The 15,929-nt window shown below is 50.5% G+C and overlaps 1 protein-coding gene across 1 annotated transcript; it reads left to right on the top strand.

The window, feature by feature from the left end:
* Positions 1–3,614: 3,614 nt before the first annotated feature.
* Positions 3,615–15,702, top strand: LOC118655104 (NACHT, LRR and PYD domains-containing protein 2-like). The gene is made up of 7 exons (XM_036306544.1): positions 3,615–5,185; positions 5,868–6,038; positions 6,641–6,811; positions 11,179–11,349; positions 11,694–11,864; positions 14,301–14,468; positions 15,369–15,702. Exons 1-7 carry the CDS (start codon positions 3,615–3,617, stop codon positions 15,700–15,702), a joined length of 2,757 nt encoding a protein of 918 aa, XP_036162437.1.
* Positions 15,703–15,929: the final 227 nt, after the last annotated feature.

Below are 15,929 nucleotides of genomic sequence, written 5' to 3'. Positions count from 1 at the left end.
ATTTTATTAGTACACAACTATAGGCTTACAGTGATAACAGATAACTTGTTACAGGAGGACATGGAGGCTGATGGAAATACCGATTTGACTAAATGCCACGTGGATTGGCTCCTGGAACGGAAAAGGGCGTTAGTGGAAAAACTGGTGAAACCTGAAAAAATGTGGAGTTTGCTAAACAGTAATTTACTCCTGTTGGTTGCTTAGTGTTTTTTTAAAATTTTATTTAAAAATTTATATTGTTGACACTAATGCAGATGTTCCCCATTCCCCCCATTGCCCCCCCCCGGCCTTCCCCACCCTATTGTCTGTGTCCCTGGGTTATGCATATGTGTATATAAATTCTTAGTTTAATCTCTTCCCACCCCCACCCCCATCCTCCTCCCTCTGAGATCTGTCAGTCTGTTCCAGGCATCCGTGTCTTTGGTTCTATTTTGTTCATTAGACTCCAACTATAAGTGAGATCATGTGACATTTGTCTTTCTCTGCCTGGCTTATTTCGCTCAGCATAACACTCTCCCAGTCTCCCTTTTAAGTTTCTGCCTCACAAAACCAAATGCATGCTGGCCCAAGACAGCATTGAAAAAGGACACTGTCAGGACACACTCATTCATGACATGGACACTCAAGCATGATCTCTGGATTCCGGGGCTGCCCATGTTTCCATGACTTTTCCATCTGAGGAGATGGAGGTGTTGCTGAGTGTGTGACTTGATGGTTTTTGTTCTGTTTTGACTTTACATTTTAGCATGAGCATTTTTATATTAAATATATTTAATATAAATATATTAAATACATTTTTTTGATTTTTAGAGAGAGGAAGGAAGAGGGAGGGGAGAGAGAGAGAGAGAGAGAGATCTCTTTTTATCCATTGTGTTTTGAAACACTTTGCATGATCTATCTCCCCCCCCCCCCCCACATCTTCTGATTGGATATAATTTCCCCTCTGTCTTTGCTAAACACTTGCATTTCATCTTGTGGCTCATCCCTACTATTGCCCGTTAATGCCTGAGGATATAAAGATTTTAATTTGTTTTTATTTAACTGGTTGAGGCTGTGTATCAGTGATGGAGAGCAGAGGTTCTTTTTTAAAAAAATTGTTGAGAGTATTACAGATGTCTCCTTTTTCCTTCTACTGCTCCCCCCCCCCCATTAAGCTCCCTCCTCACCCCATCCTTCATGACACTATTGTCTGTGTCTACGGGTTATGCGTATATGCATATAAATTCTTTGGTTAATCTCTTCCTGTCCATCCACTCCCCCTTCCCTCTGAGATTCATCAGTCTGTTCCATGTTTCCATGCCTCTGGTTCTATTTTGTTCATTAGAGTCCACCTATAAGTGAGAGCATGTGATATTTGTCTTTCTCTGACTGGCTTATTTTGCTTAGCATATTAATCCCCAGGTCCCTCCACGTTGTCTCAAAGGGTAATAGATCCTTCTTTACAGCTGCATAGTATTTCATTGTGTAAATGTACCACAGCTTTTTAATCCACTCATCTACTGATGGGTGCTTGGGCTGTTTCCAGATCTTAGCGATTATACATAAGGCTGCTATGAACATAGGGATGAATTTATTCTTTTTAGTTGGTATTTTGGGATTCTTAGGGTATATTCCTAGAAGTGGGATCGCTGGGTCAAATGGCAGTTCCATTTTTAATTTTTTGAGGAAACTCCATATTGTTTTCCGCAGTGGCTGCACTAGTTTGCATTCCCACCAGCAGTGAACTAGGGTTCCCTTTTCTCCACATCCTCACCAGCACTTGTTGTTTTTTGATTTATTGATGGTAGCCATCCTGACAGGTGTGAGGTGATACCTCACTGTAGTTTTAATTTGCATCTCTCTGACGATTAGTGACATTGAGCATTTTTTCATGACTTTTGGCAATTTATACTAGTATGTCCTCTTTGGAGAAGTGTCTATTTAGGTCCTTTGCCCATGTTTAAATTGGATTGTTTGTCTTCCTTTTGTTGAGTTGTATGAGTTGTGTATTGGAAATTAACTCCTTATCAGATGTATTATTGGCAAATATGTTTTTTAAAAATATTTTTATTGATTTTAGATTTTAGAGAGAGAGAAGCATTGTTGAGAGAAAAATACCAACATTGATTGGCTGCCTCCAGCATGGTGCCCCCACTAGGGGATCAAGCCCACAACTCAGGCATGTGCCCTGACTTGGCATCCTCTTGGTAGATGGGTCAATTCTCACCATGAGCCATACTGGCTGGGAAAATTTGTTCTTTTTAAATTAAAACTTTTTTTTTTGATTTTTAAAATATTAAATCTATTGGGGTGACATCGGTTAGTAAAATCACATTGGTTACAAATGTACAATCCCATGATACAGCATCTGTATGTGCCATGACCTGCATGGCTGGGTTCAGGATCTGAAGGAGGGGCTGATGCACAAATGAAAATACTAGACACAAATATGAATTAAGGGGTGGGGGCCAGGTGGAGCCTCTTTCTTGAAGAGACACACTGAGACCTGGGCTTATCTGCCTTTTGTTCAGTTTTAGATACACATCTTGCCCTCAGTAAAGCACGGCAAACAGGTAGCAGACAGACCATCTCTAAGGTCAGTAAAGATCAGTAAGGTTCAGTAAACATTTACTTGGAGGCTATCAGGTCAGGAAATTGCTTCGAGCCACCACTGTCTCAACACAAACAATTGGTGCTTAGTGTCAGCCCTGCTAATGCTCAAGGTCCATCAGCCTTCCGAATTCCTTGGTGCACTTTCATGACAGGATTGGCAAGCGGTGGCTTCCCGCGTGTATGTAGCATAGCGTGTTATTCAGTTTCATTTTTGTTGCTCTTTTTAAGTGACAGTTTGCATCCAACATGATGTTGTATTAGTTTCAGGTGTACAGCATAGTGGCTAGGCAATCATGTGACTGACAGTGTTCCTTCCCCCTGATATTTCCAGTCCTCAGTCCCCACCTGGCCCCATCCATAGTTATTACAATATTATTGACTATATTCCCTGTGCTGTACTTCACATCCCTGTGACTATTCTGTAACTCCCAATCTGTACTTCTCAATCCCTTCACCGGGGTGGGGGTGGGGGGTGGGGTGGGGAGTCACAGTGTAAGGTATATAAATGTGGAATGGATATGTTGCTCCTTGAAACGGATAGAACCAATGTAAGAGTGTATACCAATGATAGTTTAAAAAGAGACAGAGGATGATGGCCCTGGCTGGGTGGCTCAGTTGGTTGAGCATCATCCTGGACACCGAAAGTTGCAGGTTCAATTCTCAGTCAGGGCACATGCCCTGGTTGCGGGTTCGATCCCCAGTGTGGGGCGTGCAGGAGGCAGCTAATCCGTGATTCTCTCTCATCATTGATGTTTCTATTGTCTCTCTCCCTCTCCCTTCCTCTCTGAAATCATTATATATATATATAATTTAAAAGAGAAGCCAGGTAGGTAAATACTGTCTTAGAGACTGTCTTATACGTTCAATGTTTGGTACAGTACGAGACGCTTTATTCCTTCCTGGTAGTCCTCATTTCTGGTCCTTTACAAAGTGTGCGTTCTGGTTAAGTGGAGTGACTGGCGTGCCAACTTTCCCCCATTGCCTCTCATTCCAGGTGAAAAGGAGAGAGCCGGAGCCACACGATGGAGAAATTCTGCTCTATCTGGAAGCACACATGCTGGGATGGGGTCGGTGATGACTTGCGCTACAAAATCATCGGGGGAAGCCAGAAGTCCACATGGCTCTCCAGTTCCAAAACCTCCTCCCAGCGCAGGCTGCTGACTGTGGTGCTGCAGGGCGCGGCAGGCGTGGGGAAAACCACACTGGCCAAGAAGTGGATGCTGGACTGGGCACAGGACCACCTCCCGGGGACATTCCACTCCGCCTTCTACCTCAGCTGCAAGGAGCTGGGCCGCCAGGGCCCCTGCACTTTCGCGGAGCTCCTGGCTAAGAAGTGCCCAGACGCGCAGGAGGCCGGCCCCCAGGTCCTGGCTCAGGGGCAGAGGATCCTGGTGGTCATCGATGGTTTTGACGAGCTCAGAGCGCCCTCGGGGTCCCTCATCCATGACATCTGTGGCGACTGGGAGAAGCCGAAGCCCGTGCCCGTCCTGCTGGGCAGTTTGCTGAAGAGAAAGCTGCTGCCCAAGGCCACGCTGCTGGTCACCACGCGCCCGGAGGCCCTGGGGGAGCTGCGGCTCCTGGTGGAGCAGCCGCTGTTCATCGAGGTGGAGGGCTTCCTGGAGGCGGACCGCAGGAGCTACTTCCTGAAGCACTTTGAGCAGCAGGACCAGGCCCTGCGCGCCTTCGAGGGCATGAAGGGCAGCCCGGCGCTGTTCCACATGGGCGCGGCGCCCGCCGTGTGCTGGGTCGTGTGCACGTGTCTGAAGGGGCAGCTGGAGAAGGGGGAGGACCCGGCCCCCACCTGCCGGACCCCCACCTCGCTGTTCCTGCGCTTCCTGTGCGGCCAGTGCTCCCCAGCGGCCCTCGGCAGCGGCCCCGCCCCACGCCTCCCCACTGCGCTCCACGCCCTGAGCCTCCTGGCCGCCTGGGGCATCTGGGCGCAGACGTCCCTGTTCGATGGCGAAGACATCGGGCAGCTGGGGGTCAGCGAGGCCGACCTGCGCCCTTTCCTGGACGGCAAGGTCCTGCAGGCGGACGCGGACTGCGAGGGCTGCTACGCCTTCCTGCACCTCAGCGTCCAGCAGTTCCTGGCCGCCCTGTTCTACCTGCTGGACGGCGCGGAGCCGGGGGACGTGGGCGGCTGGGCACCGGACATCGGGAACGTGCGTGCGCTGCTGTCCAAGGAGGAGCGGCTGCGCAACCCCAGCCTGACCCGCGTGGGCTACTTCCTGTTCGGCCTCGCCAACCAGGAGAGGGCCCGGGAGCTGGAGGCCACCTTCGGCTGCCGCGTGTCCCTGGACGTCAGGCAGGAGCTGCTGAGAGTGACACACAGCAAGGACTGGCCTTTCTCCTCCAGGGCGGACATCCGGGAGCTGATGCGCTGCCTCTATGAGTCTCAGGAGGAGGCGCTGGTGAGGGAGGCCCTGGCGCCCATCACGGAGCTGGCCCTGCACCTGCAGAGTGACAGGGACCTCGTGCACGCGTCCTTCTGCCTCAGGCACGGCCAGGCCCTGCGCAGGCTCTGGCTGCAGGTGGAGAAGGGGATCTTCCTGGAGAATGACGGGGCCTCGGAGCCAGGCACGTGGGTGGAGCGGTAAGGACTCGCCCCTCCTATTCCACTCGTGTTTTGTTTTTAAAAATAATACTTTTATTGATTTCAGAGAGGAAGGGAGAGGGAGAGAGAGATAGAAACATCTATGATAGAGAATCACTGATCGGCTGCCTCCTGCATGCCCCACCTTGGGGATTGAGCCCACAATCCGGGTATGTGCCCTTGACCAGGACCTCTTGGTTAATGGATTGATGCTCAACCACTGAGCCACGCTGGCTGGATTTGTTTCTTTCTTTAAAGTTTAATATTTTTAAATATGTATGTTTTATTGACTTCAGAGAGAAGAAGGAAGGAGAGAGAGAGAAAGAGAAACATCAATGATGAGAGAGAACCATCCACTGGCTGCCCCCTGCACGCCCCCCACTGGGGACCGAGCCTGCAACCCAGGCATGTGCCGTTGACTGGAATTGAACCTGGGACCCTTCAGTCTTCAGACCGACGCCCCATCCACTGAGCCAAACTGGCCAGGGCTAAAGTTAAATTTTTATTGGTTGCCGTGATTACAGATGTCCCCTATTTCTCCCTCACATCCTTCCTCCACCCTCTTGCCTGACCGGGGATGGAGCCTGCAACCTTGGTGTATCCGGACGATGCTCCAACCAGCTGAGCTATCCGGCCAGGGCCGTGCTGTTAATAGGTGCTGTTCTCTGTCACGTCCTGCTAGGTCCCAGCAAGACCATCAGGCTCTTTGTCGCTGGACGGAGCTCTGCTCTGTGCTGAGCTCCAACGAGAACCTGACGTTTCTGGAAGTGAGTCAGAGCTTCCTGAGTCACTCCTCGGTGAGGATTCTGTGTGAGCAGATAACCCGCGTCACCTGTAACGTCCAGAAGGTGGTGTAAGTAGAAGCTAAGCTCACCTTGCAATGGCCGTCCTTGTGTGAGAGGGTGTGAGGGGGTGTGAGGGGGTGTGAGGGGGTGTGAGGGGGTGAGAGGGGGTGAGAGAGGGTGAGAGGGGGTGAGAGGGGGTGAGAAGCGGTGAGAGAGTGTGTGTTTAATCCTCACCTGGGGATATTTTCCCATTGATTTTTTTTTTAATTTTATTGATTTTTTTTTTACAGAGAGGAAGGGAGAGGGATAGAGAGTTAGAAACATTGATGAGAGAGAAACATTGATCAGCTGCCTCCTGCACACCCCCCACTGGGGATGTGCCTGCAACCAAGGTACATGCCCTTGACCAGAATCGAACCCGGGACCCTTCAGTCCGCAGGCCGACGCTCTCTAGCCACTGAGCCAAACCGGTCAGGGCTCCCATTGATTTTTAGGGAGAGTGGAAGAGAGAGGGAAAGACAGAAAGAAACATCAATGTGAGAGAAACACATTGCTGGGTTGCCTCCTGCCTGCGCCCCAACCAGGGCCTGGGCTGGGGAGGAGCCTGCAACCAAGGTACGTGCCCTTGGCCAGAATCGAACCTGGGACCCCTCCCTTCTGTGTTTCCCAGGGTTAAAAACGTCTCCCCGGTCCACGCCTATCGGGACTTCTGTCTGGCTTTGGTCGGTAAGAAGACCCTGACGCACCTGATCCTGGAAGGCAGCGTCCCCTGCGACAACATGCTGCTGCTGCTGCTGTGCGAGGCCCTGAAGCACCGGAGGTGCAACCTGCAGTATCTCAGGTACATGGTGCGGCCTGCAGTATCCCAGGTGCATGGTGCGGCCTGCAGTAGCCCAGGTGCATGGTGCGGCCTGCAGTATCTCAGGTACATGGCATGGCCTGCAGTAGCCCAGGTGCATGGTGCGGCCTGCAGTATCTCAGGTACATGGTGTGGCCTGCAGTAGCCCAGGTGCATGGTGCGGCCTGCAGTATCTCAGGTACATGGCATGGCCTGCAGTAGCCCAGGTGCATGGTGCGGCCTGCAGTATCTCAGGTACATGGCATGGCCTGCAGTAGCCCAGGTGCATGGTGCGGCCTGCAGTAGCCCAGGTGCATGGTGCGGCCTATAGCGTATCAGGTGCATGGTGCGGCCTGCAGTATCTCAGGTACATGGCATGGCCTGCAGTAGCCCAGGTGCATGGCGCGGCCTATAGCGTATCAGGTGCATGGTGCGGCCTGCAGTATCTCAGGTACATGGCATGGCCTGCAGTAGCCCAGGTGCATGGTGCGGCCTATAGCGTATCAGGTGCATGGTGCGGCCTGCAGTATCTCAGGTACATGGCATGGCCTGCAGTAGCCCAGGTGCATGGCGCGGCCTATAGCGTATCAGGTGCATGGTGCGGCCTGCAGTAGCCCAGGTGCATGGCGCGGCCTGCAGTATCTCAGGTACATGGCATGGCCTGCAGTATCCCAGGTGCATGGTGTGGCCTGCAGTATCTCAGGTACATGGCATGGCCTGCAGTAGCCCAGGTGCATGGTGCGGCCTATAGCGTATCAGGTACATGGTGCGGCCTGCAGTAGCCCAGGTGCGTGGCGAGGCCTATAGCGTATCAGGTGCATGGTGCGGCCTGCAGTAGCCCAGGTGCGTGGCGAGGCCTTTAGCGTATCAGGTGCATGGTGCGGCCTGCAGTAGCCCAGGTGCATGGCGAGGCCTATAGCGTATCAGGTGCATGGTGCGGCCTGCAGTAGCCCAGGTGCATGGTGCGGCCTGCAGTATCCCAGGTGCATGGCGAGGCCTATAGCGTATCAGGTGCATGGTGCGGCCTGCAGTAGCCCAGGTGCGTGGCGAGGCCTATAGCGTATCAGGTGCATGGTGAGGCCTGCAGTAGCCCAGGTGCATGGCGAGGCCTATAGCGTATCAGGTGCATGGTGCGGCCTGCAGTAGCCCAGGTGCATGGTGTGGCCTATAGCGTATCAGGTGCATGGTGCGGCCTGCAGTAGCCCAGGTGCATGGTGTGGCCTATAGCGTATCAGGTGCATGGTGCGGCCTGCAGTAGCCCAGGTGCATGGCGAGGCCTATAGCGTATCAGGTGCATGGTGCGGCCTGCAGTAGCCCAGGTGCATGGCGAGGCCTATAGCGTATCAGGTGCATGGTGCGGCCTGCAGTAGCCCAGGTGCATGGTGTGGCCTATAGCGTATCAGGTGCATGGTGCGGCCTGCAGTAGCCCAGGTGCATGGTGTGGCCTATAGCGTATCAGGTGCATGGTGCGGCCTGCAGTATCCCAGGTGCATGGCGAGGCCTATAGCGTATCAGGTGCATGGTGCGGCCTGCAGTAGCCCAGGTGCATGGTGTGGCCTGCAGTAGCCCAGGTGCATGGTGTGGCCTGCAATAGCCCAGGTGCATGGTGTGGCCTGCAGTATCCCAGGTGCATGGTGTGGCCTGCAGTAGCCCAGGTGCATGGCGAGGCCTATAGCGTATCAGGTGCATGGTGTGGCCTGCAGTATCACAGGTGCATGGTGTGGCCTGCAGTAGCCCAGGTGCATGGTGCGGCCTGCAGTAGCCCAGGTGCATGGTGTGGCCTGCAGTATCTCAGGTTCATGGCATGGCCTGCAGTATCCCAGGTGCATGGTGTGGCCTGCAGTAGCCCAGGTGCATGGCGAGGCCTATAGCGTATCAGGTGCATGGTGCGGCCTGCAGTAGCCCAGGTGCATGGTGTGGCCTGCAGTAGCCCAGGTGCATGGTGCGGCCTGCAGTAGCCCAGGTGCATGGTGTGGCCTGCAGTATCTCAGGTACATGGCATGGCCTGCAGTATCCCAGGTGCATGGCGAGGCCTATAGCGTATCAGGTGCATGGTGCGGCCTGGGGTATCTGATATTTCTCATGTTACTGTCACTGCTGTGCGCTGTGAGCTGGGTGAGCAACAGGAACAGAGCACCACTCTGTTTGGTTATCACACCACGCGGGGGCGGGGTTTCAGCCTCTGCGCTCTCTCCAGCCTGTAAAGTGCATTGAATAATGAGCCTCCAAAGCAAAAGAAACACGCAGACTTTTGTGGCTTCCTCTAGCGTAGGGACGTGGTACTCCAGGCGGCATGCTGCCTTTCTGCTGTGACCCAGAGCAGCCCTTGACCCGAACTGCCCACTTCGTAGCCCCCTAGAACAGTGGTTCTCAACCTTCCTAATGCTGCGACCCTTTAATACAGTTCCTCATGTTGTGGTGACCCCCAATTTCATTGTTACAAATTGAACATAATTAGAGCGTAGTGATTCATCACAAAACAATCTGTAATTATATATGTGTTTTCCGACGGTCTTAGGCGACCCCTGTGAAAGGGTCATTCGACCCCCAAAGGGGTCGCGACCCACAGGTTGAGAACCACTGCCCTAGAAGCATCCAGGCTCCTGTTTCCTGGTGGCTCACTCCTCCCAGAGAGTCCCCCTTCGTCAGTGAAGACCCATATCATTGTTCTGATTGTCATCACCCAGCTTTAGGGCACCGGTTTTTTTTTTTCTTATTTATATTGTTGACACTATTACAGGTGTTCCCCATTCTTTTTCCCCCTTTGCCCACATCCACCCAGGCCCGGCCCCCCTTCTCTCTGGCTATGACCACACTGTGGTCTGTATCTATGGATTATGCATGTTTTTTTGTCTAATCTCTTCAGCTTCTTCCATTCGGTCCCCTCTGGTGATCTGTCCGTCAATTCCATGCATCCATGCCTCTAGTTCTATCTTGTTCATCAGTTTATTTTGTTCATCATATTCCACACATAAGTGAGATCATATGGTATTTGTCTTTCTCTGACTGGCTCATTTCACTTAGCATAATGCTCTCCAGGTCCATCCATGCTGTCGCAAAAGGTAAGAGTTTCTTCCTTTATTTACGGCTGAAAAATATTCCATTGCATCAATGTCCCACAGCTTTTTTACCAACTCCTCTATTGATGGGCACTGGGGCTGTTTCCAGACCTTAGCTATTGTAAATGATTCTGCTATGAACGTAGGGGTGCATACATTCTTCCGAGTTGGTGTTTTGGGATTCTTAGGATACATTCCCAGGAGTGGGGTCCTTGGGTCATTCGGCAGTTCCGTTTTTAATGTTTTGAGGAAACTCTATACTGTTTTCCCTAATGGCGGCACCAGTCCTTATTCCCACCCACAGTGCACTAGGGTGTCCTTTTCTCCACACCCTCGCCAGCGTTTGTGGTTTGTGGATTTATTGATGGCAGCCATTCTGACAGGTGCGAGGTGATATCTCATTATTAACTTGCAAAGATTTTGCACATAGTCAATCGGACCATAAGATTGTCCTGGAGTTCCACTCTCTGATCTGTCTGTAGGAGTAGCCGGGTTTCAGAGCCCAGTAGAATGGATTCATGGATTCCCTCAATGTCCTCCCACTGCACAGAGGGAGTTCCCAATTCTCATCCTTGCAACTCCTAAACTCAACACCTGGACAGAGTTTTGGACCTGGCTGCCTAAGGTCGAATTGTAACTCATTGTTTTAATTTGCATATTCCCTAAGAACTTGTGAAGTTGAACTTTTTGAGTATCAGGAATCAACTTTTTTCCCCCTCCTATAGAATCCTTTTTTAAAATTTTATTTAAAAAAAATCCTCACATGAGGATATGTTTTTATTGATTTTAGAGAGAGAGGAATGGGGAGAAAGAGATGTCATGTGAGAGAAACATCCATCAGTTGCCTCCCATATGCCTCTGGCCAGGGAATCAAACCTGAAACCTAGGTATGTACTCTGACTGGGAATTGAACCCATAACCTTTCTTGTGTATGGGATGAAGCTCCCACCAACTGAGCCACACGGTGAGGGCTCCCCTATAGACTCATATATCTAGAACCAAGTGAGAATAGGACAGACTCAGGCAGAGAATGTGATGATCATATTTAAAAAAATGAGATGCGAAAAAATAACAGGTCATGTTGGTGAAACTTCACACAGAATTGAGATGAGGCTGGACATTGATTGAATGGCCATGGGGATATTTGAAGAAAAGCCAATGACATCAACTCTCTCCAATCCTTCAGGCCAGGGTTGGCTACATATTGAAGTAGAATGAGATGAACATCCAGGATACAGTCTTTGGGGGCAGCATAAGCCTGCAGGGTCTCTGTCCTCCCAGGAGAATGACTTTCTCCCATGTATCCCACAGGTTGGGTTCTTGTTCTGATTTCACTCAGCATTTGAACGACTTCTCCTTGGCCCTCAAAGTCAACCAGTCCCTGCAATCTCTGGACCTCACAGCCAGTGAGCTCGGGGATGAGGGGGTCAAGTTGCTGTGTGGGAGTCTGAGGCACCCAAATTGCTTCCTACAGTGGTTGTCGTAAGTGTCTCCTCTTCTCCCACGGGGCACCTTTGTGTTTGGATCTGGGTCCACATAGAGGAGAGCGACGGGAACACCCCTATTTCCTGGACAACCTACTGATGTAGGCAACACCTGGTTTATTGATGGTTGCCATTCTGACAGGTGTGAGGTGATACCTCGTTTCCGTTTCTGGTCCCAGGCGGATGAATCCTACATTTTTGCTTGCTCTTTCTCTCCTTTCTGGTCCGTCATGGCTCAAGAGAGAGAGGGTGGGGAGAGTGAACCAGAAGAGCTCTCCCTGGAGAAGATTGCGCTTTGGCAATGTTCTCACCACCTGACCGTGGGTGTGGTTGCTTTTGTAGGTTGGAAAACTGTCACCTGACGGAAGTCTGTTGCAAGGAGCTCGCCTCCACTTTGATTGTCAACCAGAGGCTGACACACCTGTGCTTGGCCAAGAACAACCTTGGAGATGGTGGGGTGAGACTGCTGAGCGAGGGTTTGGGTTACCCGGAATGTCAGCTACAGACCCTGGTGTAAGTCCCCACTGGCTCTGTGTGTGTGTGTAAGTCCCCACTGGCTCTCTGTGTGTGTGTGTGTGTGTGTGTGTGTGTGTGTGTGTAGGACATGTAGGACACACATAACACCACTTAATAACTCTATTTGAAGCAACCTGCAAATTGGGGAAAACGTGGGTAGAAACAGATGTTAATATTTGCCTGCCTTTCAGGGCCAAGTGGACCTTTTGGCTTCTCCCCATGCTGAGAATTTGGGATAGGAGCTAGGTTCTCAGTTCTGACCCTTTTGTGTGTTCTTCGAGTTCATGTGACATAACTTCTTCCTGCAATTGGATTGAGTTACAGGGTATGGGTTGGAATTTTATTTTTCTGCAAAGAGCCATATTGTAAACATGCGAGGCGTTGTGGGCCATGGGGTCTCCGTTCCAGTTAGTCAACTCTGCCACTGTCACGTAACCGTGTGCAGGAATGAGTGTGGCCATGTTCCAATAAAACGTTATTGACAAAAAAGCCAGGGGGTAGGTGGAGGTGGGCAAAAGGGAATGGGGACGGAGAGAGACTTTGCTTTGGGTGATGGTTGTATGATGCAGTGTGCAGAGGAGGTTTTGTTGGGTTGTACACTTGCAATCTGTATGGTATTGAGAACCAACATCATCCTAAGTGGAAAAACAAACAAAAACAGGTGGTGGGCTGGATTGACCCATGGCCTGTGGTTCGCTGACCTCGTTACCTGGGAACAAGCCCAATAGGAACCACCTGTGCCCGTTTTCATCACAGGGAGGGCAACATTCCAGAGACTGTGTCGAGTTGGAGCCCTATTTCTGCTCAGAAGTTCTGTCTGGTTTTGATTTCTCTGGGGCTGTTGCTCTCCTAAAAAGCTGCCTGCCAGTCACCTCTATGGCTTCTAGAGTGGCCCTGGAAACACCTGATGTCTCAGTCTAGGGTATATCACAGGGATGAAAGTTCAGCATAGGGAATACGGCCAATAATATTGCAATAACTACGGATGGTGCCAGGCGGGTACTAGACTTGCCAGGAAGGTCACTTCGTAAGGTATATAAATGCCTTAACCACTATGCTGCACACCTGAAACCAACATGATGTTGTATGTCAACTGTAGTGGAAAAATAACATTTAAAAGGTAAAAAGACAAAAAACAATAGACCTTAATCCAGACATGCTCCAATCATTTAAGTCTAAAATGGAAAAAACCCAAATGCTCAGCTTATAGTAGCAGATAGAGAAAATGAAAGAAAAATCATATCTCGCCCAAATAGTATTCGTTAGAAGAACAAAAATTTTATATACTGTTAATAGACAGCCCTATTTTATGTTTTAATTTAAAATTTTTCCTTTTGGATTTATTGAGGTGACACGGGTTAACAAAATTACACAGCTGCACAGTTCTACAACACATCATCGGTACACTGTACTGTGTGTTCACCACCCCAACTCAAGTCTCCATCCATCACCATTTATCCCACCTAGACCCTCCTCCGCCAGCAATCACCACACTGTTGTCCATGTCCATGAGTTTTTTTTCTTTTTTCCTCAATCCCTCCACCCACTCTACCCAGTGCCCCTGTCCCCAACAGCTGTCAGCCTACCCCCTGTCTATGATTCTGTCTCTTTTGTTTGTTAGTTCATGTTTTTGAACCCTCACTGAGGATATTTTCCCATTGAATATTAGAGTGGAAGAGAGAGAGAAACATTGATGTGAGAGAAACACATCGATGGTTGCCTCCTGCACGAACCCCGACCATGGCCTGGGCCGGGAGGAGCCTGCAACCTTGGTATGTGCCCTTGGCTGGAATCAAACCCAGGACCCTTCAGTTCACAGGCCAATGTTCTATCTGCTGAGCCAAACTGGCTAGGGCTTGTTAGTTCATTTTGTTCATTAGATTCCACGTATGAATGATTGAATGTGAGTTGTAATGGAAACATTAAGAAAAAGAAAATGAACTAGAACTCAGATTCAGTCTCAGGCTTGTCTGTACCCAGAGCCCAAGCTGTTGACCTATAATATGCTACTATTCTAGGAACACCCATGTCTTGGAGGTATGTGTGTGTTTATCACAAAAGGAGGCAGCCTAGCTGGTATGGCTCGGTGGTTGAGCATGGACCTATGAGCTAGGAGGTCCTGGTTCAATTCCTGGACAGGGCACATGCCCGGGTTGCAGGCTCCATCCCCAGTGTGGGGCATGCAGGAGGCAGCTGATCAATGATTTTCTCTCATCATTGATGTTTTGCTCTCTCTTTCCCTCTCTCTTCCTCCCTAAAATAAAAAAAATTATTTAAAAAATAAAAGGCAGGCAGGCAAAGGTCAGTTTCACCCTCTACCCCCCAGGCAGGTAGCAATAACATAACCATCGTTCCATTTGTCTATTATGCACAAACCTAACTGGAAGTATATGGCTCCAGGAAGAAGACCCCTCTTCTGACTCTTTTCCGTAGGTTGTGCCAGTGCAGCATAACCAGACGCGGCTGCAAGCCCATCTCCGACTTTCTCCAAGGGGACTCCAGCCTGACCTTCTTGGACCTGAGTCTCAACCCCATAGCGACTGGGTTGTGGTTTCTTTGTGAGGCGTTGAAGAATCCGAGTTGCAACCTCAAATGCCTGGGGTAGGTCCTTCTGTGCCTGTTCCAGGTGTTTTGGAACTAGTTAACCCCTCGGAGATAGTTTGGGGGAGAGAGAGACTGTGATAGAACTACTCTTGGCCCAGTGTTGGGCGCAAACGCCGACAGAAAGTGAATGCAGGTCAGTGGGTGGTTACAAAGGCACTCAGGAGGCGGGAGGAGTGGATGTAGGTGCAGATGGGTTTCAAGGATACCTATACCGCTTCTTGTTAGTTATGCGGAGCAGCTTAATATCTCAGCTACATTGTCCTTTAGTTTTTTTTCTTGTATCTTCCCAAGGAAGAACTCACTGACTGCCCTGGTTGGTGTTGCTCAGTGGTTAGGACGTTGGCCTATGGACCAAAGGGTTGTGGGTTCGATTCCTGGTCAAGGCCATGTACTTGGGCTGCAGGTTCAATCCTGGCCACAGTCAGGTGTGTGTGGGAGGTAATCAATCAATGTCACTCTCACATACTGTCACTTTCATATACCTCTTTCTCTCTTCCCCTTCCTTCCTTCCACTCTCTAAAAATAAATGGAAAAAATATCCCCGGGGGAGTATTAACAACGAAATTCACTGACTACCATCAACCCACCTAATCCTTCTCTCTGGCTGACTTATCCCAACAACTTGTTCATATGGTCTTCAAGGCAGGAACCGGGTGGAGAGGAATAAGGGGGGGGGGGGGACCGGGAAGGGGACCTCTGTAATACACTCAACAATAAAGATAAAAACCAGCATGTCCTGATGGCCGATGTCCCTAAAATAAGCTCCATGAAGAAAACAATTCCCCCAATTTCTTCACTACCAGGTCCCCTGTAGGCCAGAGTGTGGCTGGCTCCCGGTAGGATCCCAATGAGGACTTGTTCTGAGAGTGATCGGCCCCCGTTTTCCTCCCTCCACAGGCTCTGTGGCTGCTCCCTCCCGTCTTTCTGCTGGCAGGACCTGGCGTCTGCCCTGGCCAGCAACCAGAGGCTGGAGGTCCTGGACCTGGGCCAGAACTCCTTGGGGCAGAGCGGGGTCACCATGCTCTTCGAGGCCCTGAAGCAGAGATCCAGCCCTTTGAAGAGGCTCCGGCTGAGGACCGACGAGTCCAGCGCCCAGACCCAGAAGCTGCTGAAGGAAGTGAGGGACAGCAACCCCAAGCTGAGCATCGACTGCAAGGCTGCCAGAGCGGCCAGCTCCTTCTGCGAATTCCCTTTCTTTACGCCCCGAGATAACTTTCCCGTTATTTACTAGTCTCTCTGGCGGAGACCTGATGGCCGAATGGTAATTACTGGGTCAAAGTGGCGAAGGGAGCTGACGCGCTTTGCTCTCCGGTGTATAGCATGTTCTGCATGAGTCACCTGCTCACTTTATGTCAAATGTCTGTGTTTTTTCACAAGGATTCGGGATAATAAAAAGCAAAGCACTATGTTTGGAGTTGCCTTTCTTCTATTTGATCTTTTAAGGCTTTGTAGAAAGAG

Source organism: Myotis myotis, unplaced genomic scaffold (genome assembly GCF_014108235.1).
Source record: "Myotis myotis isolate mMyoMyo1 unplaced genomic scaffold, mMyoMyo1.p scaffold_m19_p_42, whole genome shotgun sequence".
In the NCBI taxonomy this organism is placed as follows: Eukaryota; Metazoa; Chordata; class Mammalia; order Chiroptera; family Vespertilionidae; genus Myotis; species Myotis myotis.
This window is presented reverse-complemented; position numbering and strand designations above follow the sequence as displayed.